General features: G+C 44.5%; 2 protein-coding genes across 2 annotated transcripts in view; one reads left to right on the plus strand and one right to left on the minus strand.

The window, feature by feature from the left end:
• LOC115123576 (stomatin-like) overlaps positions 1 to 5,837 on the plus strand; it is a 31,214-nt gene extending 25,377 nt beyond the window's left edge. The window contains exon 7 of the mRNA XM_065017490.1: positions 2,531 to 5,837. Within this exon, the coding sequence (XP_064873562.1) occupies positions 2,531 to 2,722 (192 nt within the window). The 3' untranslated portion in view covers positions 2,723 to 5,837. The remainder of the gene's footprint in view (positions 1 to 2,530) is intronic.
• Positions 5,838 to 5,868: 31 nt separating this feature from the next.
• On the minus strand, positions 5,869 to 25,849 carry LOC115123587 (gelsolin-like). Its single transcript, XM_029652933.2, has 16 exons — positions 25,645 to 25,849; positions 19,090 to 19,287; positions 18,564 to 18,718; positions 18,110 to 18,271; positions 17,723 to 17,872; positions 17,439 to 17,528; positions 17,158 to 17,290; positions 15,927 to 16,231; positions 15,227 to 15,360; positions 15,051 to 15,141; positions 8,283 to 8,453; positions 7,990 to 8,164; positions 7,768 to 7,895; positions 7,601 to 7,678; positions 7,209 to 7,269; positions 5,869 to 7,011 (listed from the first exon to the last, which is right to left on the minus strand). The coding sequence occupies exons 2-16, from the start codon at positions 19,280 to 19,282 to the stop codon at positions 6,842 to 6,844; spliced, it is 2,196 nt and encodes a 731-aa protein (XP_029508793.1). The 5' UTR covers positions 19,283 to 19,287; positions 25,645 to 25,849; the 3' UTR covers positions 5,869 to 6,841.
• Between the last annotated feature and the right edge of the window lie 270 nt (positions 25,850 to 26,119).

Here is a 26,119-nt window from a genome sequence, read left to right on the forward strand (position 1 = left end):
GTTTTACCCAGGAAATTGTCTAAAAGGGATTGAATTTGTTGTTGCCTAATTGTTTTTTGGTAGGTTTCCAAACGGCATTCCTTCCATCCATAGCATTTCTTAATGTTACTCAGTTCCTTTGGCTTTGATGCCTCATGATTGAGTATTGCTCTGTTCAAGTAGACTGTGATTTTTACATAGGTCTGATCTGACGGGGCCTAAATGGGGTGTGGGCATGGTTGACGTGGGGGTGTTGATTGGTTGGGGTGGGGGTGTGGATGTGGCTAGTTGGTGCTGTGGTCTGGATATAAGTCCTCTTGGTGTGGGTCCTCTATGTGTAGGTTCAGGGGGGGTCCCGCAGGTCTGGGAGGGTGTCATTTGATCTGTTGCTGCTGTGTGAAGTGTTGGGGCTACGTTTGAGAGCAATGTCCTTTAGGGTCCGGGCGAAGGTGGGCACTGCTGCCTTGTATAGGTGGACCTGGTCGTAAAGGCTGTTCAAGTCCAGGGTGGAGTGGTGGGCCAGGAAAACATTTGGTTTTGAGGCACAGTCACGGGAAATACTTGCGTTTACCCTCTGTATTGTGGCAGGGTGGAAGTATTTTCGTGGTAGCAGGGAGATAACCACTTGTGGGTTGGGGAAAGTAGAAGAAGCTTTTTCAATCACTCCCTTCAGTGCTGTGGCCACCCTTTCCTGCTATGCTCTCAGGTCATTTGTGCCTGTGTGTATTATTATCTGGCTAGGTGAACCTAGTTGGTCCTCAGACAGAAGGTCTAGGGCGCTGGGTGTTTGGACACCAGAGTTTAGACACACTGTGTTTGGGAAAACATTTTTTTTTCTTGTATATATTTCCCATTTGTCCATAAAGAGAACAATCTGTGTCTTGTGTATGTCCTCAGTGGGTGTGGGGGGTTGTCAGAAGGCCTATCAGGGTGGCTGACAGGGGGGGTGCTCAGAGGGGGTGAGAGCCCCTGGGCTTGGGGTTCTTCATTTGTCTGTTCTGTTGTGATGTCGACGCTATGGTCAGGGTCTGGTGTGGACTGTTCTGCTGTGGTGTCGAGACTTTTGTCGGTTGCTGAGGTGGGCTGTTCTGCTGGCTTCTCTGCGGGGATGGCCACCTCTCTAGGGTTGTTCTCTGTCACACGCCATCCACCTTAACCTCTCCTCCAGCAGTCTGATCCTCTCCTCTAGTGCTCTGTTATTCTCCTGCTCTTGCTGTTTCTCCTGTTGAAGTTGTCTCACCACTGTCCATATGTCTCTCTCCACCTCCAGCACTCCGGGTCTGGTTAGGAGAGTGTTGTTGTGCTGGACTGTTGTCTGGGTCTGTGCTGACTGGAGTGTAATCACCTGCTGTTCCAGCTCCACCTGCCTTACCTCCAGCTGGGTAAATGTATCCTTAATTTCAATGAGAGAGTAGTACTCTGTGCTAGGAGATTGAATTTCCGCTGGGGGTGGCTCGTTTGTGGGGTTATATAAGAGGTCTGGTCTGACCCGCTCGATGTGGGGGTATCTTTCTCAAGGGAGAGATTCTCCTGCTGGGCTAATTATTTGATTAGGTGAAAGTCCAGCTGAAACTGTTTGGGGTTGCCCTGTACCATTACTGTTCCAGACTTATAGAGATTTATATTAGCTGACTCAGAGTCCTCGTTGTCAAGTATCCTGAGTTTCCACCCCTCGTTAACACCTCCTCTCTTAACAAAGGGGTAGTGTGCTAATATAGCACTGTGCCTTGCCAGGGGATGGTTTGTGTGGAAGATAAGGTTGCTGATATTCCCATTTTTGTAATAGTCAGCAAAAAGTGTCTCTTGATTTTCCATAAGGAGCTTCATTTTGTAGTCTTTTCTTGCTTTATCATTCTTTACATACATAGGGTACTGTATTTTAATGACCTCTGAACAGCAGGAGGCAGCTTCTAAGGCCTCTCCATTTGGTTGGAGTAGACTGTTTGACTCTCCTGCCATTGTTGGGCTAAAGGACTTTGACACCTCTCACTTGACACGTCAGTGCTAATTGAAGCTGTATCAAACTTGGCAGCCTTAATTTACCATTCAGTCCCTATAAAGTAATGTAGTGTATTTTTCTTCTTGGCTTTTTGAAATAAAATACCGTTTCAGACTAAACATTACTCACTCAGTTCCAGGTTGGATGGTGTTTTCAGGTTTCTGTTGTTTTCCAGAGAATTCGCTGTATAGAATAATAATCATTGGTAGTTGTAAACCTCCAGGTGATTCCTTAATTCCGTCCAAAATCAGGTTGTAGGTTTTGAGTTTTGATTTGGAGTGAAGGTTATGTTGTCGAGGGTAGCATCCTGTATATGTTCCTGACAAAAAATCCAAGTTCATCTAACTCTAAATCTATCTTTTTTAAAGAAAATGCTGAAAAATGCAGGAGCTCATGTGATCATGACCTCTAGCCTGCTCTATCTCTCTCTCTCCATTATCTATCTTTGTTACTTAATGGTCATTACCTAACCTCTTTTTCTTCCATCTCTCCCTTCCTCTCTCTCTCTGTCCCCCTCCGCCCTGCCTCCTGTCCCCTGGGTCCTGTGTGTAGGTGATAGCAGCGGAGGGGGAGATGAACGCTTCGCGGGCTCTGAAGGAGGCCTCTCTGGTGATCGCTGAGTCTCCATCGGGCTTGCAGCTACGCTACCTGCAGACCCTCAACACCATAGCTGCCGAGAAGAACTCCACCATCATCTTCCCTCTGCCAATGGACATGATGCAGGCCTTCATGAAGAGAGACTGAGGGGAGCCTGTTGGGTGCTGTGTGAGTGCTGTACACACACACAAAACAAACATTCCCACATACAGTGGGGCAAAAAAGTGTTTAGTCAGCCACCAATTGTGCAAGTTCTCCTACTTAAAAAGATGAGAGAGCCCTGTAATTTTCATCATAGGTACACTTCAACTATGACAGACAAAATTAGAAAAGAAATCCAGAAAATCACATTGTAGGATTTTTAATGAATTTATTTGCAAATTATGGTGGAAAATAAGTATTTGGTCAATAACAAAAGTTTATCTCAATACTTTGTTATATACCCCTTGCTGGCAATGACAGAGTTCAAAGGTTTTCTGTAAGTCTTCACAAGGTTTTCACACACTGTTGCTGGTATTTTGGCCCATTCCTCCATGCAGATCTCCTCTAGAGCAGTGATGTTTTGGGGCTGTTGCTGGGCAACATGGACTTTCAACTCCCTCCAAAGATTTTCTATGGGGTTGAGATCTGGAGACTGGCTAGGCCACTCCAGGACCTTGAAATGCTTCTTACGAAGCCACTCCTTCGTTGCCTGGGCGGTGTGTTTGGGATCATTGTCATGCTGAAAGACCCAGCCACGTTTCATCTTCAATGCCCTTGCTGATGGAAGGAGGTTTTCACTCAAAATCTCACGATACATGGCCCCATTCATTCTTTCCTTTATACAGATCAGTCGTCCTGGTCCCTTTGCAGAAACACAGCCCCAAAGCATGATGTTTCCACCCCCATGCTTCACAGTAGGTATGGTGTTCTTTGGATGCAACTCAGCATTCTTTGTCCTCCAAACACGACGAGTTGAGTTTTTACCAAAAAGTTATATTTTGGTTTCATCTGACCATATGACATTCTCCCCATCTTCTTCTGGATCATCCAAATGCTCTCTAGCAAACTTCAGACGGGCCTGGACATGTACTGGCTTAAGCAGGGGGACACGTCTGGCACTGCAGGATTTGAGTCCCTGGCGGCGTAGTGTGTTACTGATGGTAGGCTTTGTTACTTTGGTCCCAGCTCTCTGCAGGTCATTCACTAGGTCCCACCATGTGGTTCTGGGATTTTTGCTCACCGTTCTTGTGATAATTTTGACCCCACGGGGTGAGATCTTGCGTGGCGCCCCAGATCGAGGGAGATTACCAGTGGTCTTGTATGTCTTCCATTTCCTAATAATTGCTCAAACAGTTGATTTCTTCAAACCCAGCTGTTTACCTATTGCAGATTCAGTCTTCCCAGCCTGGTGCTGGTCTACAATTTTGTTTCTGGTGTCCTTTGACAGCTCTTTGGTCTTGGCCATAGTGGAGTTTGGAGTGTGACTTTTTGAGGTTGTGGACAGGTTTTACACTGATAACAAGCTCAAACAGGTGCCATTAATACAGGTAACGAGTGGAGGACAGAGGAGCCTCTTAAAGAAGAAGTAACAGGTCTGTGAGAGCCAGAAATCTTGCTTGTTTGTAGGTGACCAAATACTTATTTTCCACCATAATTTGCAAATAAAAATTCTTAAAAAATCCTACAATGTGATTTTCTGGATTTTTTCCCCCTCATTTTGTCTGTCATAGTTGAAGTGTACCTATGATGAAAATTACATGCCTCTCTCATCTTTTTAAGAACTTGCACAATTGGTGGCTGACTAAATACTTTTTTGCCCCACTGTATATCATAGTGTGCTGCTTTCCCTTGTGCCAAACATTACGTCAATGCCAGCTGGTGCAGAGGACGCTAGCTAAAGAGCTTGGTTGAGCTTTATGAGTCGAAGAACTTCATGTAAATGTTTTGTGTGTTAAGATTATATTCTGTATTGTGAGTTCCCATTGAATGGAACAGAGAAACAGGATTTGAACAAAAACAAGGGAAACTGCATCGCCACTCGCCGGTACTACTGAGGTGTGGTGTTTCCAGCCCTGCTATGAGACCAGGATGTACTAGGGACCCTGTCTGTCTGTCTGTCTGTCTGTCTGTCTGTCTGTCTGTCTGTCTGTCTGTCTGTCTTGTCTGTCTGTCTGTCTGTCTCTCTCTCTCTCTCTCCATGGGAAGCAACCTCTTTACTATGGCCATTTAAACAGCTCACAGCCTTAACTCATTGCCATGGAGTCGATGTACTCATCTCACACAGTTTCTATGCATACCTGGATGGAAATTGTAAGTGCATTTTAGTCTGTTTTAATAGCAGTATTTATCATCAAGACTACATGTTCTTCAGATGCTGTTACAGTACCTATGCAGTATACATTACTGTATAATACATGGTATGTGTTATACACTGAGTTTACCAAACTTTAGGAACACCTTCCTAATATTGAATTGCACCACCTCAAAACAGACTCAGTTCGCCAGGGCATGGACTCTACAAGGTGTTGAAAGCGTTCCACAGGGATGCTGGCCCATGTTGACTCCAATGCTTCCCACAGTTATGTCAAGTTGACTGGATGTCCTTTGGGTGGTGGATCATTCTTGATACACACGGGAAACTGTCGAGCGTGAAAAACCCAGCAGCGTTGCAGTTGATGACACAAACTACCATACCCCGTTCAAAGGCACTTATATTTTTTGTCTTGCCCATTCACCCTCTGAATGGAACACATACACAATCCATGTCTCAATTGTCTCAAGGCTTAAAAATCATTCTTTAACCTGTCTCCTCCTCTTTATCTACACTTATTGAAGTGGATTTAACGAGTGACATCAATAAGGGATCATTGCATTCACCTGAAATGGCCTGGTCAGTCTGGCATGAAAAGAGCAGGTGTTCTTAATGTTTTGTATTGTCAGTGTATTCTGGTGTATAGTGTTACTGTATGTGTGAAGGAGGACATAGTTACATTATTTCATGTTACTAAACCACTCTGTTGTAACCTATTTTTCTCATATTGAAATGATTTCTTATCATGTTTATATTTTCATATCCTTATCATGTTTATATTTTCATATCCTTATCATGCAAACTTGCTGTTGAACAGTTTCTATAAAGGTCAATGTTGATTACGATGAATTGTAAATGTATTGACATACATTTGAAACGGAACTTTTCTCTTACACTTTTGTCCTTCAAAGCCATATTGTTATTTTCACTATGATTCAGCCTTTAAATAAAAATGATATACACTTTAAATGATATATATGATGGGAGACAACACATCTAGTGTCAGTGACATAAGGTTTTATTGAAACAATAGGGGAAAACCATTGAACTTGACATTGACTGCTGTTACGTTAATTGCGTGATCCTTATACTCCTGACTGGCTGACACCAAACAAATACAATTTAAAGGCAATGTTCCCACGTTGGTGGAGACTGCATTCACGGTAAACACTGCATATATCGTCTCAATCGGAAAATGACCTTTAAATTGTTATTGCGAAAACTGTAGCGATACGGATTGATAACTAGTGAGGTTATGTCTGGCAGTGTGATTTCCTCAAAGCTTTTGTCTCCCTGCCTCTGTTGGTTCAGATGATTGTAATATTATAGGTTTCTTAATGGTGAGATACCGTATAGAAACAGCCTAATGTTGCTGACGTCGTATAAAATATATTTCAATCTTAATGCAGATTGTAGCAGGTGCAAAGCCTTATCTAAACCTGTGGTTCCATTAAAGCCCTTATTATTGGTCACGTGCATGCTATTTGCATATGTAAAAAAAAACAAATAAAGTCTCCATTTTATTATCAGAAGACTGCATTGGGTAACTGCTCCTAAATATCCTTGGATGAATTTAGAAGCAGGGGTGGGCTGAAATAATGACAACATTATCACAATACCAAAACATTAAATGAGAAACATACGTTTTACATGTGGTGGGGGAGTAGAGCTTGTCTATTACAGTACCTTATTGGCATTGCAATTGTGCACCAGTGCTCTGTATCAGATATACAGGGTTATGACAGCCTCTTCTACTCTAATCAAAGCAACACATTCTAACCTAAAAGCTCAATATTCTTTGACACATTTCCTTTTTCAAAATGTAAAAAATCAACAAAAAGCCTCCTCCCACTGGCAGTCAGAAGAAAGGAGGTTGGCGGGGCATAGAGGGTTCCCCATTAAGTCTCATGACTGGAGCTGCTCAGTGCGTGCGGTAAAGTCAGGCGGCAGGGTTAGGGGTTAAAGGTGAGGGTTCACAGCTCCAGCTCAGCCATGGCCCGCTCCAGGGGGTCGCTGGTCCAGTACTCATGGTCCCAGCCCAGGAACCAGCCGGTGAACGTGGGTGGCTCGAACCCTTGCTTGATCTTCACGATGGGTGTCCTGAGGTCACGGTTGGCAGGGTCCGTCTCAATGTAACGCACAGCTGGGGGAGGAGGGGATTAAATTATAGTTCTGTAGAGAGCAGTTTACCCAGTGGGAAACTTCTCAATCAAATGGTTTTAGTCATGAGTAATGCACTCAAAAGGAAAAGGTGGCATGAACATTCTCTATGTAAAACTGTCTGTAAGATCATTCATAAATCATTTATTAAATTAAGCAGTTTTCAATTTGATTACTTACCGGAGGCCATCGCCTCAGTCTTCTCCTCTTCGTGGGCTTCATTCCCGATCCAGACAAACACCTAGAAGAGGATATTCAACTTTCATTAGACTATGTACAGCAATTCATATGTTATCCACTGTGTTACTGTGCAGGTGTAAGATCTTAATTTGTTCACTCTTGTTGCTGAGAATTTTCCTTTACCACAGGAAATGCAGATGAGCTTTGTGATTTACATAAATTCACTGACAACCCACACTAAGACAGGGTTATATTAAGAGTATTGCACTTTTTATGTAGTTTACTTTAGTCACCCTTATTTTGCTGTTAAAATATAGGTCAAATTAAGATCCTATATCTGCATACTTAATAACATTCACATCTCAGAAAATACCACATGCTAATTTATCTACCTGATCCCATGTGTCCAGGATCATGACATCATCAGTGGCCAGATCTTCTTGGGTCATCTCCCCAGGCACCTCCTCAATCTGGGTGGAGAAGGCAACAAGGCATTTGAAAAAACAGGGTTAAAGATGTTTAACCATGAATGGCTTATGGTATTAATAATGGGACTCACAATGAAGTTTCCAGACTTGTTGGAGCAGGCAAAGAGCCTGGGTGGATGGGCGTCCATCTTGTCCTTGCTTCTGAGTCTGGAGGAGGTGCGGTACGCTGCCTTCCCTCCTAGAGCCTCCCAGAAATCATCTGCATAGACACACACAATAGTCAGTTGGTTACGACATGCCACAGCCAGCCACAGAGCAAAGGTAAGCCAATGTCATTGGCACAATGTACATACCGGTCTCTCCGCCCTCAGGCAATTCTGAGGAGGACACCCCCAGGATAACACATAGCTGCTGGGTGCCATTTTTCTCAGTGTCACTGGCCCCCTGGCCCATCCACACGAAGGAGGCTCCAGGAGTCACCAGGAGGAAGGCATCGTTGGAGTTCAGATTGGAGGACACAGCATCAACCTAGAGGTGGATAAGACATGGTGGGTAGAAAATGACCACGAGTGTCATGCCTGTAAATATATTGCAGTTTAGTAGCTGATTTCAGAAAAAAGAGAGGCATTGTCCTCATGTCACTCACCTCCACAGCTCTTGTACACCCTGCAGAGTTGGAGCGCACCTGGAAGAGGCGTGTTTCTGCGGGGGCGGACTGGCCCCCATCTCTGGACGTACCTCCCTTGTACACCACCATGGGTTGCCCCCCAAACAGGCTCATGAGGTGAGCTGGCTCCTTGCCCTGGGCCACCCTCACCTGGACCACACAGAGCAAACTAGTTAACAAACATACACTGGGTATACCAAACATTAAGAACATCTGCTCTTTCCATGACAGACTGACCAGGTGAATCCAGGTAAATGCTACGATCCCTTATTAAATCCACTTCTATCATTGCAGATAAAGGGGAGGTGACAGGGCAGGGTAGCCTAGTGATTAGAGCGTTGGACTAGTAATCGAAAGGTTGCAAGATTGAATCCCCGAGCTGACAAGGTAAAAATCTGTTGTTCTGCCCCTGAACAAGGCAGTTAACCCACTGTTCCTAGGCCATCATTGAAAATAAGAATTTGTTCTTAACTGACTTGCCTAGTTAAATAATTAAAAATAAGGAGTTTAATCATTGAGACATGGATTGTGTATGTGTGCCATTCAGAGGGTGAATGGGCAAGACAAAACATTGAAGTGCCTTTGAACGGGGTATGATAGTAGGTGACAGGCGCACCGGTTTGTGTCAAGAACTACAATGCTGCTGTGTTTTTCACACTCAACAGTTTTCCGTGTGTATCAAGAAAGGTCCACCACCAAAATGACATCCAGCCAACATGACAACTGTGGGAAGCATTGGAGTCAACATGGGCCAGTGTGGTGAAAAACAAAAAGAAGTGGATCTTTGGAAGAATATAATTGTATTTAATTACATCTATTTGGAAATCTATGGACATACTTGCAACGCAGCCCTGCATGTGTCTGCAAATATTTCCCACAGGGTGGCAGCAGTGAGCTCTGAACAAGAAGGCATGAAAACACTAAGCACCAAGTGTTCTACAGCGCTCCCCACCCTACTCTCCCAGCATGCTGTGTATCTGTCTGGCTGGCTGACAACAGGAAGTCCTGTTTATTGGATGCAGCAAGCTTGTCTCGCCATCCGCCAGCACAAAGGGGCCTTCTCTCTCTCCTCCCCTTAAAGAGCAACTGCTCCTAAAAAGCAACTTCTTGATTAGAAAATGGCCAATCGATCGATATGAGTCAGAAAAATGAGTCAGAAAAATGTATTTTGTGTACAAATTAACTACAAAGTGTAAATAGAATAATTATGATCATAATGTCAGTCTCGTCCAAAACTGAGATTTGCGAGATGATAGGATAAATTGTGCAGTATGTCACGGAATGACGAGTACCGTAACAGTTTTCAGTGGGCTGTGTTTATTTGAATTGTTCCCACAGCTGGCAGCACCCAATCATCAATTCAGAGCGCATTTGCATGCGACCCAAACGTAATGCCCATGGTCAATTTGGTTTGACATTCGATTTCCCTATCGGGGCTAGTTAGGGACCATCAGTAAATTACACAATGTACATAGGACAATTTTTTTTAAAGGTCCATAGCTCCAAATTACATTTACTTAATAACCTCAAACCAACTAAAATCATATACAAATATTAAAAGCATTTAATGAGAGAACTAAAAGATGTGCAACATGAAAATGTTATCCCACTTACATTGTGTAATTTATTGACGGTCCCTAACTATCCCAAGCAATGGGCTATCCAAAGTCTGACTGTGCATTTCTCACTGTTTAGTCTCTCGAGTGTGTTTGTTCTCCTCTTAACACCATTCCTGACATTTTGGGACCTGGGTGAGCCTGCACAAAGCCTTGTTCAGTTTTATTTGTTTTCAAAATTGGAGACTACTAATCGGAGAAATAGAGATTAGGTGCATATTGCACAGAGTTAATGAAGAAGTCTACCTCTGTACTGAAAACATGTGTGAGGCAATGTTGCAATCTTGGATGTTTAGTGTGATGACTAATTTCCATGCACTGAGTTCCTCTACCTCTAAATACTGTTTCTGTTGAATGACTATGAATCACACTGTTACAAATGTATGTATGATTGTGTGTCAAATTAAATCAAATTGAATTTGTCACATGCGCCAAATTCAACAGTTGTAGACCTTACAGTGAAATGCTTACTTACAAGCCCCTAACCAACAATGTTTACTTACAAGCCCCTAACCAACAATGTTTACTTACAAGCCGTCAAGATTTGATCCAAATCAGTCAGGTTTCAAGACTAGTCATTCAACTGAGACTGCTCTTCTCTGTATCACGGAGGCGCTCCGCACTGCTAAAGCTAACTCTCTCTCCTCTGCTCTCATCCTTCTAGACCTATCGGCTGCCTTCGATACTGTGAACCATCAGATCCTCCTCTCCACCCTCTCCGAGTTGGGCATCTCCGGCGCGGCCCACGCTTGGATTGCGTCCTACCTGACAGGTCGCTCCTACCAGGTGGCGTGGCGAGAATCCGTCTCCACACCACGTGCTCTCACCACTGGTGTCCCCCAGGGCTCTGTTCTAGGCCCTCTCCTATTCTCGCTATACACCAAGTCACTTGGCTCTGTCATAACCTCACATGGTCTCTCCTATCATTGCTATGCAGACGACACACAATTAATCTTCTCCTTTCCCCCTTCTGATGACCAGGTGGCGAATCGCATCTCTGCATGTCTGGCAGACATATCCGTGTGGATGACGGATCACCACCTCAAGCTGAACCTCGGCAAGACGGAGCTGCTCTTCCTCCCGGGAAGGACTGCCCGTTCCATGATCTCGCCATCACGGTTGACAACTCCATTGTGTCCTCCTCCCAGAGCGCTAAGAACCTTGGCGTGATCCTGGACAACACCCTGTCGTTCTCAACTAACATCAAGGCGGTGGCCCGTTCCTGTAGGTTCATGCTCTACAACATCCGCAGAGTACGACCCTGCCTCACACAGGAAGCGGCGCAGGTCCTAATCCAGGCACTTGTCATCTCCCGTCTGGATTACTGCAACTCGCTGTTGGCTGGGCTCCCTGCCTGTGCCATTAAACCCCTACAACTCATCCAGAACGCCGCAGCCCGTCTGGTGTTCAACCTTCCCAAGTTCTCTCACGTCACCCCGCTCCTCCGCTCCCTCCACTGGCTTCCAGTTGAAGCTCGCATCCGCTACAAGACCATGGTGCTTGCCTACGGAGCTGTGAGGGGAACGGCACCTCAGTACCTCCAGGCTCTGATCAGGCCCTACACCCAAACAAGGGCACTGCGTTCATCCACCTCTGGCCTGCTCGCCTCCCTACCACTGAGGAAGTACAGTTCCCGCTCAGCCCAGTCAAAACTGTTCGCTGCTCTGGCCCCCCAATGGTGGAACAAACTCCCTCACGACGCCAGGACAGCGGAGTCAATCACCACCTTCCGGAGACACCTGAAACCCCACCTCTTTAAGGAATACCTAGGATAGGATAAAGTAATCCCTCTCACCCCCCCCCCTGAAAAGATTTAGATGCACTACTGTTCCACTGGAGGTCATAAGGTGAATGCACCAATTTGTAAGTCGCTCTGGATAAGAGCGTCTGCTAAATGACTTAAATGAATAAATGAATGAAATGAACAAGCCCCTAACCAACAATGTTTACTTACAAGCCCCTAACCAACAATGTTTATTTACAAGCCCCTAACCAACCATGTTTACTTACAAGCCCCTAACCAACAATGTTTACTTACAAGCCCCTAACCAACAATGTTTACTTACAAGCCCTTAACCAACAATGTTTACTTACAAGCCCCTAACCAACAATGTTTACTTACAAGCCCCTAACCAACAATGTTTACTTACAAGCCCCTAACCAACAATGTTTACTTACAAGCCCCTAACCAACAATGTTTACTTACAAGCCCTTAACCAACAATGTTTACTTACAAGCCCTTAACCAACAATGTTTACTTACAAGCCCTTAACCAACAATGTTTACTTACAAGCCCTTAACCAACAATGTTTACTTACAAGCCCCTAACCAACAATGTTTACTTACAAGCCCCTAACCAACAATGTTTACTTACAAGCCCTTAACCAACAATGTTTACTTACAAGCCCTTAACCAACAATGTTTACTTACAAGCCCTTAACCAACAATGTTTACTTACAAGCCCTTAACCAACAATGTTTACTTACAAGCCCCTAACCAACAATGTTTACTTACAAGCCCCTAACCAACAATGTTTACTTACAAGCCCTTAACCAACAATGTTTACTTACAAGCCCTTAACCAACAATGTTTACTTACAAGCCCCTAACCAACAATGTTTACTTACAAGCCCCTAACCAACAATGTTTACTTACAAGCCCTTAACCAACAATGCTTTAACACTTTTTTTTCTTAAAACTTCATTAGTAAAAAATAGATAAGTTAAAAAAATAAAAAAATGTAAAATAATTAAACAGCAGCAGTAAAATAACAATAGCAAGGCTAAATACAGAGGTTACCGGTACAGAGTCAATATGCAGGGGCACCGGTTAGTTGAGGAATTAGGTACATGTTGGTAGAGTTATTAAAGTGACTATGCATAGGGGTCATAGCTATCAGCTGTTAGACATGATGGACAGTTTGATGGAACATAAACGGGTTTGTGACTGACTTTTCCACCCTGGTGGGCTTCTCCACAAATGTAGGATCACTGTTAGTCATGCATTATAACAAATCAATTAAATAACTACGTAGTACAGGGCCCCATTTTTCACACTGGCTATAGACAGGAAGGTGAGACTGACAGGCACAAACAGACAGGTACACAGAAAGAGATGGTTGCAGACATTCCCAGAGCATGGAACCTTATACAGAGCCAGGGCATGATCTAGCCAAATCATAATGAACTGCAGTATATAAGACAACCTACAACAGCGTTTCCCTAACTCGGTTCGGGGACACCAAGGTGTGCATCTTTTGGTTGTTGCTCTGGCACTACACAGCTGATTCAAATAATCAAAGCTTGATGATGAGTTCCTTATTTGCATCTCCGGCGCGGCCCACGCTTGGATTGCGTCCTACCTGACAGGTCGCTCCTACCAGGTGGCGTGGCGAGAATCTGTTTCCTCACCACGCGCTCTCACCACTGGCGTCCCCCAGGGCTCTGTTCTAGGCCCTCTCCTATTCTCGCTATACACCAAGTCACTTGGCTCTGTCATAACCTCACATGGTCTCTCCTATCATTGCTATGCAGACGACACACAATTAATCTTCTCCTTTCCCCCTTCTGATGACCAGGTGGCGAATCGCATCTCTGCATGTCTGGCAGACATATCAGTGTGGATGACGGATCACCACCTCAAGCTGAACCTCGGCAAGACGGAGCTGCTCTTCCTCCCGGGAAGGACTGCCCGTTCCATGATCTCGCCATCACGGTTGACAACTCCATTGTGTCCTCCTCCCAGAGCGCTAAGAACCTTGGCGTGATCCTGGACAACACCCTGTCGTTCTCAACTAACATCAAGGCGGTGGCCCGTTCTTGTAGGTTCATGCTCTACAACATCCGCAGAGTACGACCCTGCCTCACACAGGAAGCAGCGCAGGTCCTAATCCAGGCACTTGTCATCTCCCGTCTGGATTACTGCAACTCGCTGTTGGCTGGGCTCCCTGCCTGTGCCATTAAACCCCTACAACTCATCCAGAACGCCGCAGCCCGTCTGGTGTTCAACCTTCCCAAGTTTCTCTCACGTCACCCCGCTCCTCCGCTCTCTCCACTGGCTTCCAGTTGAAGCTCGCATCCGCTACAAGACCATGGTGCTTGCCTATGGAGCTGTGAGGGGAACGGCACCTCAGTACCTCCAGGCTCTGATCAGGCCCTACACCCAAACAAGGGCACTGCGTTCATCCACCTCTGGCCTGCTCGCCTCCCTACCACTGAGGAAGTACAGTTCCCGCGCAGCCCAGTCAAAACTGTTCGCTGCTCTGGCCCCCCAATGGTGGAACGAACTCCCTCACGACGCCAGGACAGCGGAGTCAATCACCACCTTCCGGAGACACCTGAAACCCCACCTCTTTCAGGAATACCTAGGATAGGATAAAGTAATCCTTCTCACCCCCCTTAAAAGATTTAGATGCACTATTGTAAAGTGGCTGTTCCACTGGATGTCTTAAGGTGAACGCACCAATTTGTAAGTCGCTCTGGATAAGAGCGTCTGCTAAATGACTTAAATGTAAATGTAAAAATGAATCAGCTGTGTAGTGCTAGGACAAAAACAAAAATGTGCACCCCTTGGGGTCCCCAGGACCGAGTTTGGGAAAAGCTGACCTAGAATCACTGGTGGCCTCTATATAACCTATGCAATGGTCCTTGCTTGAGTTGAGCACATCTCATAAGGATGAGCAAGACAGCTCTTTGTCCCTACAACAGGTCAGGGAATTGGCTCGTCTGGGAACAGTAACTGTGCCAGAGTGATGAAGCAACAGAATCCGAGAGGATAAAGGGAACACCCTCATAAACATGGCCCTTAATGTCCTGTTTTGGGTCCCTGTTGATTTCAACCAGCTGATTGCTCTGTAAACACATTGAGCCATATCAGTTAAATACTCTGCTCTGTACTGAGTTATGCAGCCCTGAGAGGGGAGTACCAGGGTGGTAATAGGAGCACCTGAAACCTGGGGAGAGAAGGCAAATGAACGACAGGAAACAATGTGAGGAAGAGGGAGAGTGACACACAGGGTTACACGGGGTTACTGGTTCGAATATAAATGAGGCTAAGAGGAAACCATAGAAAAAAGGAATATGCCACTTCTATACACACACACACCCACCCACTTACAAACACACATTCATTACCTGCACAGGCCCACCACCAAGCTCATCGTCCAACTGGGCACCCAAGATGGCCGAAGCACCAATTTCGTCCTGGGAAGAGTCACTTCCTTGCCTGAGAGACATTCTAGTTAGCAATGTATCTCTTCTGATTGTCTCTCTACTGTTTAATTGTACTTTTACTGTAGTGTCTCTCTTACCACATGTAGATGATGTGCCCTTGGCGTCCTCCATGGTGGTAGTTATAGAGGATGATGTAACTGTCTCCGCCATAGAACTGTCCATGTGTGGAGGGGTCCACTTCCACCTTGTCTGATCCCTCAATACGCCAGATCTGTACATAAACATACGCATGATGTGACCCCTAATGGTGGCAGGCTACCAAAACAGAGCTAAATATGTAAATACAAATTCATGCCCCTGTCATTTGGTTGCTATCTGTTCATCAGAGATTTCCTACTTCAATATCCTTCCTCTATCGGCTACATTGGTCTGAAACCCTAGCATACCTCCCTCACAGTCTACATAGATTAGCTCACAGAATTATTTTTTACTGTATATTGTATAATAGCCCTAATAAATAAAGCTGATAGTGACAAGCAATACTGGGTACGGCAGGTAGCCTAGTGGTTAGACCGTTGGGCCAGTAACCGAAAGGTTGCTAGATTGAATCCCAGAGCTGACAAGGTAAAAAATCTGTTGTGCTGCCCCTGAACAAGGCAGTTAACTGTTCCTAGGCCATCATTGTAAATAAGAATTAGTTCTTAACTGACTTGCCTAGTTAAATACAGGTTAAATTAAAAATAAATACTCATCCTGATAGTTACTCTAAGAAAGATTACTGGGAAGGCTTGTCATACAATGTGGGCACAGGCCCAGCCATTGGTCTTGTCCACCCACCTGCTTCTCTCCGTTGCCACCATCCACCATGCCGTGCTGGGCAGACATGGCGGGGGAGTCGTGGAGTGTGGCAGCATCAAATGGCACCTTCTCTATCTTGGCGATGCTGTTGGAGACATAGGCCACACCCAGACCCTCCGTCTGGTCCTTGTCACGCCAGTTCTTGAAGAACTGTTTGAAGAGAGGCGTCTCTCCCATCTCCGGCAGGATCTGCACCTGGGTGTGTTTGGGGTAGCCCATCTTCTTGATGAACTCATCTGCTGCCTTCATGGCTGCCTTACGCTCCTCCAGGTTGGCTTCTTTACCTGGGTGAGAGTGTGTGGAAGTTGGGTGAGAAATACAAAAAGTGGGTTTAATGAATTCAACCACTTAGAAACTATAAAGATGGAGGACTTTATATAAATAACGGAGGACAATTATATTTTGAATTAAGAACAACACCTTTCAGTTGCATCCAGGGGTATCAATTGTGTACGGTAGGGTATGGCGCTCGCCATACCTTAGCTCAACACCAAAAATGTGAAATAGGCTACTAAAATCATTCCAATCCTGATTAAAAGGCAAATGTACTTTAGTGGTACATTGCGGACACCTGGGAGTGGGAGGGAAGGTTGTTTGTGTGGCTGGCAAGCTTTATGGGAGGCGCTTCGATGCAGCTGCAGGGAACAGGAAAACTTTTTCTCAAAAGAGTGCAGAGTTAAAGATGGCTGTAGTAGCTGGCTTTGGCTAGGTAACTGCTGTTTGACTTCACATGAAACTAAACTAGTTTTAATCCCTCGTGCGTTGCAACTAATTATTGTATGACGTGTTTGTCCCCTATTGACTGAGGTGATTGAAGCTACCGCAACAAGATGATAACGACTGGAAGTTGTTTTTGCTGTTCTCCAAGTTGCATTTTTGAGTTTTTAAATGGTGTGGAAATGCAGTAAATGAGCTTCAATTTTATATACATTTCTTGGAGGTTAAGCTGAAATGACACCCGTGGTTGCATCATATGCTCTCTGTAGAAGTTTATCATGTGAAACTGTCCAAGACAATGTCTCATTCTCTAAATGTGGTCTGTAATGCTATGTGTTACCAAATGGATACGACAGCAGCCATACCATGCCAAAACAATTCCAGCTACAGTATTATGCTTTCATTGACTGGTTGAATTGGTGGAGAGTGTTGCAAACTGTGAAAAATCAGTTGATCATAAATATGTCTTTGATATTGGGTGACCCCAGCTGACCTTTCCAGATGAAGATCTTGCCATCGGAGCCGTGATCCAGGATGAAGCAGTCGCTGGACTCCAATGCACTCTGGGAGAATGGGTTCTCTGCTGCCACCATGGACATGGACATGTCTCCACTGGCATTTGACACCTGGGGGAGATGACGAGCGACAGAGGAAGAATTGCAGAGAGATCAGAGACGTGTAAGTGAAAAGTCCTCAGGGTCTATATGAGATGTTCTCATTATGCAGCTAGACCAGTTGATCTTGGTTTCAGTAGATTGTTCCCTGTATTCCCACCTTGTACAGTTTGGCCATCTTCCTGTTTGAGGCATCAGCTTTGATGTCATCAGAAGATCCTTCAGGAAAGTGGGGTTTATCTCCCAGAACCTGAAGACGCACAGAGAAGATCCCTTTTAGATATACTGTTGAAAATTAAACAATGCTTTAACCACAGCTGGAGTTTATTCAAAAGTGCATTATGCACCATTAAACACCACAATAAACGTCAACCAATCACAGACAGAAAGAGCGATAAAGAGAGTAAGAAGACTCTCCTGTTCTTTAGTTGTTTATGATCTCACCTCTATCATCTTGTCTCGCTCTGCTCCCTCGTCACACACGTACACGCGGGCTCGCCCACTGCGCTCGTTGTCACGGATACCCTTGGCAACCTGAGTGGCCTTCAGCTTCTCAAAGTGGTTGCTCTGGGAGCCACACCACTGGTAGATCTCCTGTGGGAGGAGGGATACATAACAAACAGGATACGTGATGTGGTCAGCATTGACCAGGAATTTGTTTTCAAGAATTGTATGTGTATATGGACAATCTCTCTATTAAACATTTCTCCTTTCTCTTAAGCAAGACGGTCTTCTCTGTTTATTTTATTGAAATGTGACGCCAATGTTTGATGACGCTATGTCCTATGAAATTAAAAGTACACAGTCTCCCTCAGGCTGATGGTAACTCACGCTGCCCAGGTCCAGGATGAAGCAGTCTCCCTGGTTGAAGCTGTCCCAGCTGACAGGCACCTCCGTCGCCCTGACAACACGCCGACCTTTGACCTGTAGCACCCGCTGCATAACCACCTCGTTGGTAACAACATGTTTGAACCCAGATGCTACGCCTCCTTTCTAAAACAGTGACAAAAGATATGTCACGGTTAATATGGAGCCATTCACATTTCTAGGGCATATTTCCACCATTAGATTAGATTAAAGGGGACAACACAAGGAGGGCATACTTTATACCTATTAAAAGGTTGATGTACTCCAAAACCATTTAGGTATAGAGACTAGTTTATAACAATACCCCTGCCTGAGGTATGAATGCAATATTATGTGTGTCATGACCTGGGTTTAAGCGCAATAATGACAAAACTGTCAAAGAAAATTCTAATTGTCATCTCAAATAACATCTCCTCACCAAGTACTTCAGTCCAGCCTTGAAGTAACCCAGCAATACTTTGGACTCATGTCCCTGGACCTCACGGTACTGGATGGGTTTACCTCCCAAATAGTCATCCATCTGGACTGTGAAGATGGCTGCTGCTCCACTCTCATCCTGGGTGCAAAAGTCGCCTGGGGCAGAAAAACCACAGAAGTTAAACTCAACCTCTGAATTGCAATGTTTTGCTCTCTTGTCTTTGTACAATGGAGGTCCAACCCCCAATGGCTACTTAGTCTGCTAGATTCCACAGACGTCATGGATGACTATTTCCCTAAAGCAAAACTCAATGGACACATACCGGTACATCGAATGAACCAAGTTTGAGTATCACTCACTTAGTCCATTTCCCATCAATCATAGAGATAGAATTACAGTACATACCCACCACAAGTCACAGTGACTTGAAAGAGGATGCCCATTCTAGTAAAAGTATTTCTATGACGTCAATCATATCCACCAGGGCTTGTAATGCAACCCATCCTGCTCCGGGTTCTGTCCTCACCCAGCCAGAAGTGCAGGTCATACTGCAGGTTCCCGGAGCGCTGCTTGATGGTGTTGAGGACCAGGTAGGCGTCTCCCGTGTAGAAGCTTCCATACAGATTCTCTGGCACGGCCACCAGGTCAAACTTCTCAATCCTCCACACCTGCAGGCCCGCCTGCTGGCCAGCCTTCTCAAACTCAGGATGGTACACCATGCTGCCTGCATGGAAAGATCACACACACACACACATGCTTTGATAGAAGATATTGATGATATGGAACACTATTAATTCACCAATTGCCAAGTTATACTGAGACAGTAAGATAAGAACAAATATGACCTCAGGACCAAGATCTAGTGAAAGACAAGAAAAGTCTGTCTCTACAATTTATGGACATATTTTGCAGAAGGGAGCCACTCCCTTCACTGAGAGCTGTTGTCATGGATATAAAGATAACATTTAGAGTCGTGAGTTAATAATGTGTGATGTGGTGACTCATTGGTGCCCTGTGCTGGGTGTTGGGTGTTTCCTCCTCTCTCTGATGGGAAAGTGCTGTGACTCGGTTTGATACAGGCAGCCCCAGCAGTGGTGCCACCACAGTATAAGTGTGTGTAGAGAAGAGAGGAGCGAGACCATAGATGAACTACGGCATAGTGCACACACACACAGCACACTTGCAGTCAGGCACGCAGCCCAATGGGACAGGCCCACAAACATCACACTTCTGTCATATCAGACACAAAAATGAGGAAGTGTATTAAAAGCATGGAGTGGATGGCTACGCTCAGTGAGATTATCACATATTGTATATGAGCTCATTTTGGCATGTGGGAATGGTTGAGATTTTTAAGACTTGAGGAGTCTTAACTGCCTAACTTAAAACCTATCCTCTTTGCAGATCACTATAGTGACCTCAGAAAAGCGTGTCAAAATGTTCAGTCAGTGGTCTAGATGCCAGGTAATCATGCCTAAGTTGGTTCCTGCACTTAGACAGTAGCCCTGCCACACATTGTTTCCACAGCAACCAAACACATAAGGTGATGCCCACTGAAAGGGAAGTGTCAGACATCTATATTTGCTCAGGTTTCAAAAGCAGTAACCGATCAAGATAAGATTACAAGGCCTCGTTTCTTATCCGTTTTGAAACACACAACAACAACAGTTCAAATCAAATGAGAAGTTAAATTACTGTTACGGTAGGCCTACATCTACATAGCATAACACACCCTGAATGAATTCTATCCACACAACATTCCAGACAGCGCAAACAGGCTGCTCTGTGCTCTTAAATGAGGCCATGTTCTAGAGAGTAAACACAGTGTTTTCTGCACCAGGGCCCATCTGCATGCCTCAGGACTCAAGTCTCCAACTAATATATTTAGGGAAAGACTGCCGTTTGGGTCTCCTTCTCAATTTGTATGACTAACCCTCAGCATCAGAGCATGGGAAAGAATTCACACGTGACCTTTGTTTGGGAGAGAATTCAGGCAACCCTAACCCCGAAGAATATGATGTTCCTTTTTCCTCTGTCTCTACTCTTTTGTAACCTATGACAAATTTCACAAGCAGCCACATACTTATTTCCCATATCTTTTCTTGCATGAAGACATGGTAGTACGTCTAATAGCCATCGTAAAGTTCAATATTGATGTCGTTTTCAATCACACGGGTATCTGTCCTGTTACAAATTTCACAGGGGGAACCATCTGCCACCGGAGAGAGCAAACAGAGAACAAACCATTGGCCATAAACAACACATTGATTCCTGTTTCAGTTGAAAATATAATCATTTGGTCAACACCAGATCATGAAGTCAGATTTACAGCTCCCGGGGATCTAAGGAACCTGGGACTAAACACCCCCCTCTGCAGCTGGATCCTGGACTTCCTGACGGGCCGCCCCCAGGTGGTAAGGGTATGTAACAACACATCAACCACGCTGGTCCTCAACACGGGGGCCCCTCAGGGTGCATGCTCAGTCCCCTCCTGTACTCCCTGTTCATTCATGACTGCACGGCCAGGCACGACTCTAACACCATCATTAAGTTTGCCAATGACACAACAGTGGTAGGCCTGATCACCGAAAACGACAAGACAGCCTATAGGGAGGAGGTCAGAGACCTGGCCGTGTGGTGCCAGGACAACCATCTCTCCCGCAACGTGATCAAGACAAAGGAGATGATTGTGGACTACGGGAAAAGGAGGGCCGAGCACGCCCCCATTCTCATAGATGGGGCTGTAGTGGAGCAAATTGAGAGCTTCAAGTTCCCTGGTGTCCACATCACCAACAAACTAACATGGTCCAATCACACCAAGACAGTCATGAAGAGGGCACAACAAAACCTATTCCCCCTCAGGAGACTGAAAAGATTTGGCATGCGTCCTCAGATCCTCAAAAGGTTCTACAGCTGCACCATCGAGAGCATCCTGACTGGTTGCATCACTGCCTGGTATGGCAACTACTCGGCCTCGGACCGCAAGGCACTACAGAGGGTAGTGCATACGGCACAGTACATCACTAGGGCCAAGCTTCCTGCCATCCAGGACCTCTTTACTAGGCGGTGTCAGAGAAAGGCCCTAAAATTTGTCAAAGACTCCAGCCACCCTAGTCATAGACTGTTCTCTCTGCTACCGCATGGCAAGCGGTACCGGAGTGCCAAGTCTAGTTCCAAAAGGCTTCTTAACAGCTTCTACCCCCAAGCCATAAGACTCCTGAACATCTAATCAAATGGCTACCCAGACTATTTGCATTGCCCCCCCATCTTTTACACTGCTGCTACTCTCTGTTATTATCTATGCACAGTCACTTTAATAACTCTACCTACATGTACATATCACCTCAATTACCTCGACTAACTGGTGCCCCTGCACATTGACTCTGTACCGGTACTCCCTGTATATAGCCTCGCTATTGTTATTTTACTGCTGCTCTTTAATTATTTGTTACTTTTATTTCTCATTCTTATTTTTTTTTAGGCTAAAAATATATAATAATAATAATAATAATTACCTGCATTGTTGGTTAGGGCTTGTAAGTAAGCATTTCACTGTAAGGTTGTATTCGGCGCATGTGACAAATACAATTTGATTTGAACTACTGTATATTTACATTTACATTTAAGTCATTTAGCAGACGCTCTTATCCAGAGCGACTTACAAATTGGTGCATTCACCTTATGACGTCCAGTGGAACAGTAGTGCATCTAAATCTTTTAAGGGGGGGGGGGGTGAGAGGGATTACTTTATCCTATCCTAGGTATTCCTCTGTATATTGACAGATCAGCCCAAGTCAGCTTTTACTTGAAACTCTGTCCAACACCATGAACATTGCCATGCCTCCAGATAGAGAGAACCATATAAATAAATGACGAATGAATAGAATGGGCTTGAAACCTCTAACCCTGGCAATTCGACTGGTAAACTCATCATGGGTACCCTCGCAATGGTTGCTTGGTATTATGAGGTCATTTCCATGGTAAGGTAGAATGTTCATTCAAATGATGCTAACTGATGTGGCTCATGCAATGGAATGCATTTTTTGTCATGTAATTTGAGTTGATTCAACAAATCACAGCACAGATTGCTGGGTACATTGCTCGGTACATTGCTGGGTACATTGCTGGGTACACTTCCTGCTTTAGCTTCCTGCTTTGCTCCTATGGGTACATCACGCAATGACCGTTAATCCACCCATTATGCCATCATTGACTTGAATGGGGACACCCGTTCTATTCATTCTTATTTATATGGGGAGAACTACACCTGCAGCTCACTATGTTTCCATGCCTTGAACAATTTGTATTAAATGAATTCCAAACTTTAATTCCAAACTTTTTGAAGTGCTTGCAGTATGAAGTATGATGTTACATGACCAAATACCTGTAACTGTGATCTCTACTCTGACAGAGAGGACTGTTCGCTCTGTGAGAACATCAAGGCCCCCAGTGCTAGATCACTACCAAGGTATTTACATATGAAACATCATCTGAGCAAGAGCCCTGTAGGAAGTTATCTTTCTTTGAGCGGGAAGCCAGCTCCTCTCAGCTCCCACTGTCACGTCTCATCAGAGAAAGCAGCTAATTAAGTTGCATTGCATATATGATTATTTTCTGTATATGATATGAATACATGCATTCATCAAAATATATTGCAGCAACCTGACAAGTGACACTGCTGCAACTTTACTTAGATACAAGCAATGGTATCTTCCTCTGTAATTACTTGTCTGCTTATGTGCTCGGAGAGGGGATGTCATTTGTTTACTGTAAATCATGTCCCTGGGCCTCACAGTGTTGACTAGCAATGCTATACTAGCAGAAATGACTATATGCTATGTTATGTGTCACTGTCAACACAAACTATACTCTAACTCAGTCACTTCTCTGATGATAATCTGCTCTGTGTTCTGGTCAGTGACTCAGAGGGGGTAGTTTGGTAGACTTCATACTCCACAGGAGGGAGAATAAATAGAACAGATCACCTGACTGCTGGTCCCAGTCTCATTGGCACATGAGGATAACAGAGCTGCCCCATGCAAATCCTCAAGACTTACACAAGTCATTTACCCGTCCCTCTTCTCCACAACCACATAAAAGTTAGTCAGTCATTCCAGTATTCCCGCCCCTCAGAGACTTGCTGCTGGCCTGTACGCTGCACCCCTCCCCCACCAGCCAGCCCCTTTTTATTCCTCAGTATCAGATGAACTGGAAAAAAAGCTTGGAATGTGTTCTGGGTAAGCTGCTACAAGGTCTTTACTGAGGCCCAGAGAAAGGAGGGATGCTGGATTTGAGAAACTGCAAAGTACTGAGAGCTGTTACTATAAACCAATTACGTTATAGATTACACGAAATACACAATCATAACAGGAAAACCAAAAAGTTAACTCGTTTTTTGCTCTCAATCTGATAGGGTTCAAGTGTTATGTCTAGTACTCAAATCAATGCATTGATGACGATCTTCATGTCCATCCTAAGTTTCCTATAGTTCGGTTTGGAAGAGAGATTCCTCAGTACTAATTTAGGGGTGACTCATTTTCTCCACTCAGGCTTCTCCCTCAGCTGAGTGTGTATCGTGTGCCTACCCTCAACTCTACAGGCCTTCCCAGATAGACATTCAGTTTGGCTCCTTTAACCCCTTCTCTCCATCTACATACTGCAGTGTTTACACAGAGTATAACATCACCTGGAGAGGAAGAGAATCAGAGCCAGACTGACTTTATGGCAGTGTAAACACACAACTCCGGGTTATAAGGTCGGTCATTAAACTTGTGCGTGGGCGGGTACCGTTTCTAAAAGGGTTCAAAGTCAAGGACAAATAACATCTTATTTACCTGGCTTCTCTTTCATTCTCTCTCGCATAAAAGTAATGACGCACATAACACACTCACAACCCTTATATATGGTTATGGCTCCAGCTAACACAGTGGATAATGTGTGTTAAAGTGAGGCACAGAGGGATTAGGTGTGCTGTCATTTGTGGCGTCAGACAGCTTTCCCTGGTCTGGGCCCTCACATCTGTGTGGGTAAGAATCAGACACTTCCCCTGCTGACTGAGTTCCAGGTTGCTCTGTCTCACACACACGCATGCACGCACACGCACGCACACACATTCTTTTTTTACAGACAACCAAAGGCCAACACGCAACACTGTAACTTCCTCTTATATTGGTTATTCATCATGCAAGGCCAGTGTTTGGAGTTGTGAGTGTTTCCATGGTGACTAAGGATGTCCATTTATAGATATGAGAATGCCCAACTGTTGATGGGATATGAACAGTAGGCATAGACAAATAGGCAATCATGTGTGCCATTTGATTGACACACACTTGCACACCAACATACATTTAGCAGGAATATTTTGATATTGTAAAATGATCATGAATAATTTGACAGTCACTGTGCATAGTGAAGCATGCATTCAGAAGCATGTCTCTCTGTGTCGTGCAAAACCTATAAACTCTTATACAACTTTAACAATGTTATTATGTTATTACAAAGTTGTAACAGTTTGATTAACTATGGTTCACAAAGGGGGGAATCATCAGAGTGTAAGATCTTCTTCCACATATTATAATGGTTTGTGCATCTAAATGTAATCTGACATCTTGATGTTGGAGTCTTTTCTTTGTTCTCTTTTTATTGGCTAATGTCATTGTTTTTTCCAATGGTTTCATCCAAGTTTTTCACTGTCGGTCCATATATTACATGGCATCCTCAGATATAATAATTTGGCATAGCTCAATTTAAGTCATTGTCTCTGTTAACATTTTTGTAATTCATAATGATGGCTGTTTTACTCAAATTACGCACAAAAAAAATCATCTTTCACCAAATATATAGTTTCAGCAAAAGCAGTATCAAAGCAGCGAAACATCGCCAGTTGAATAGGACTGAATGCATATTTAGTTTATGTTTTAAATCGTAGCCTATGAGTATAGCCTAAGGATCATCGAAAGAATAACGGCCCGGTTCTGGTTAAATCACCGCTATCAGTGGCATCTATCTTGCTTCATTGATTTAATGCATCATTGTAACAGGCGCCAGAGTGTCCGTACACAAATTCAAATTAATTGCTTACCGTATGCTGTGTGATTTAGACGTTTTCTAGGCCGCGGCGGGTGTTTTGAGGCTGCAGGAGAGGGCTTAATTTGTCAGGACAGTGTCGCTTGGCAGGGTGTGTTGGTGCGTCTGGCTTGGGCCGAGCAACTCCCTAAATGACACTCGCGCTACAGGGGGATCAAGCTGGCATGTAAGTGCCGCGTTCAAGTGCAAGTCGGAAACGGAGGGTGTATAAAGTTAGCAAATAGGATATTTCAGAGTTCCGACTAGCATAACCCCTCCTGTCTGGATGACAACCACAGATGACAACGGAGCATGATAGCCTATTACAGCCCACCACTTTTGTATGAATAGCATACGGAGTACAACTGTGTCTTGCAAATTCTCTAATAAAAATGTGTTCTCTTTCTCTCAATGTTATGCATTCAAACGTGGCCATAAAACACTGAAAAACGATTAACTAAATACCAGAAAACATTGCCCACGCTTGCATT

The sequence above is a fragment of the Oncorhynchus nerka genome, linkage group LG4 (genome assembly GCF_034236695.1).
Source record: "Oncorhynchus nerka isolate Pitt River linkage group LG4, Oner_Uvic_2.0, whole genome shotgun sequence".
NCBI lineage: Eukaryota > Metazoa > Chordata > Actinopteri > Salmoniformes > Salmonidae > Oncorhynchus > Oncorhynchus nerka.

Coding starts and splice junctions, on each gene's coding strand:
- LOC115123587 (XM_029652933.2), bottom strand. CDS start 19,282: ATGGTGTACCATCCTGAGTTTGAGAAGGCTGGCCAGCAGGCGGGCCTG. Junction 8,165..8,282: donor GGTGTACAAGAGCTGTGGAG/GTGAGTGACATG, acceptor ATCCACCTCTAG/GTTGATGCTGTGTCCTCCAA. Junction 7,896..7,989: donor GCCTGAGGGCGGAGAGACCG/GTATGTACATTG, acceptor GTGTCTATGCAG/ATGATTTCTGGGAGGCTCTA.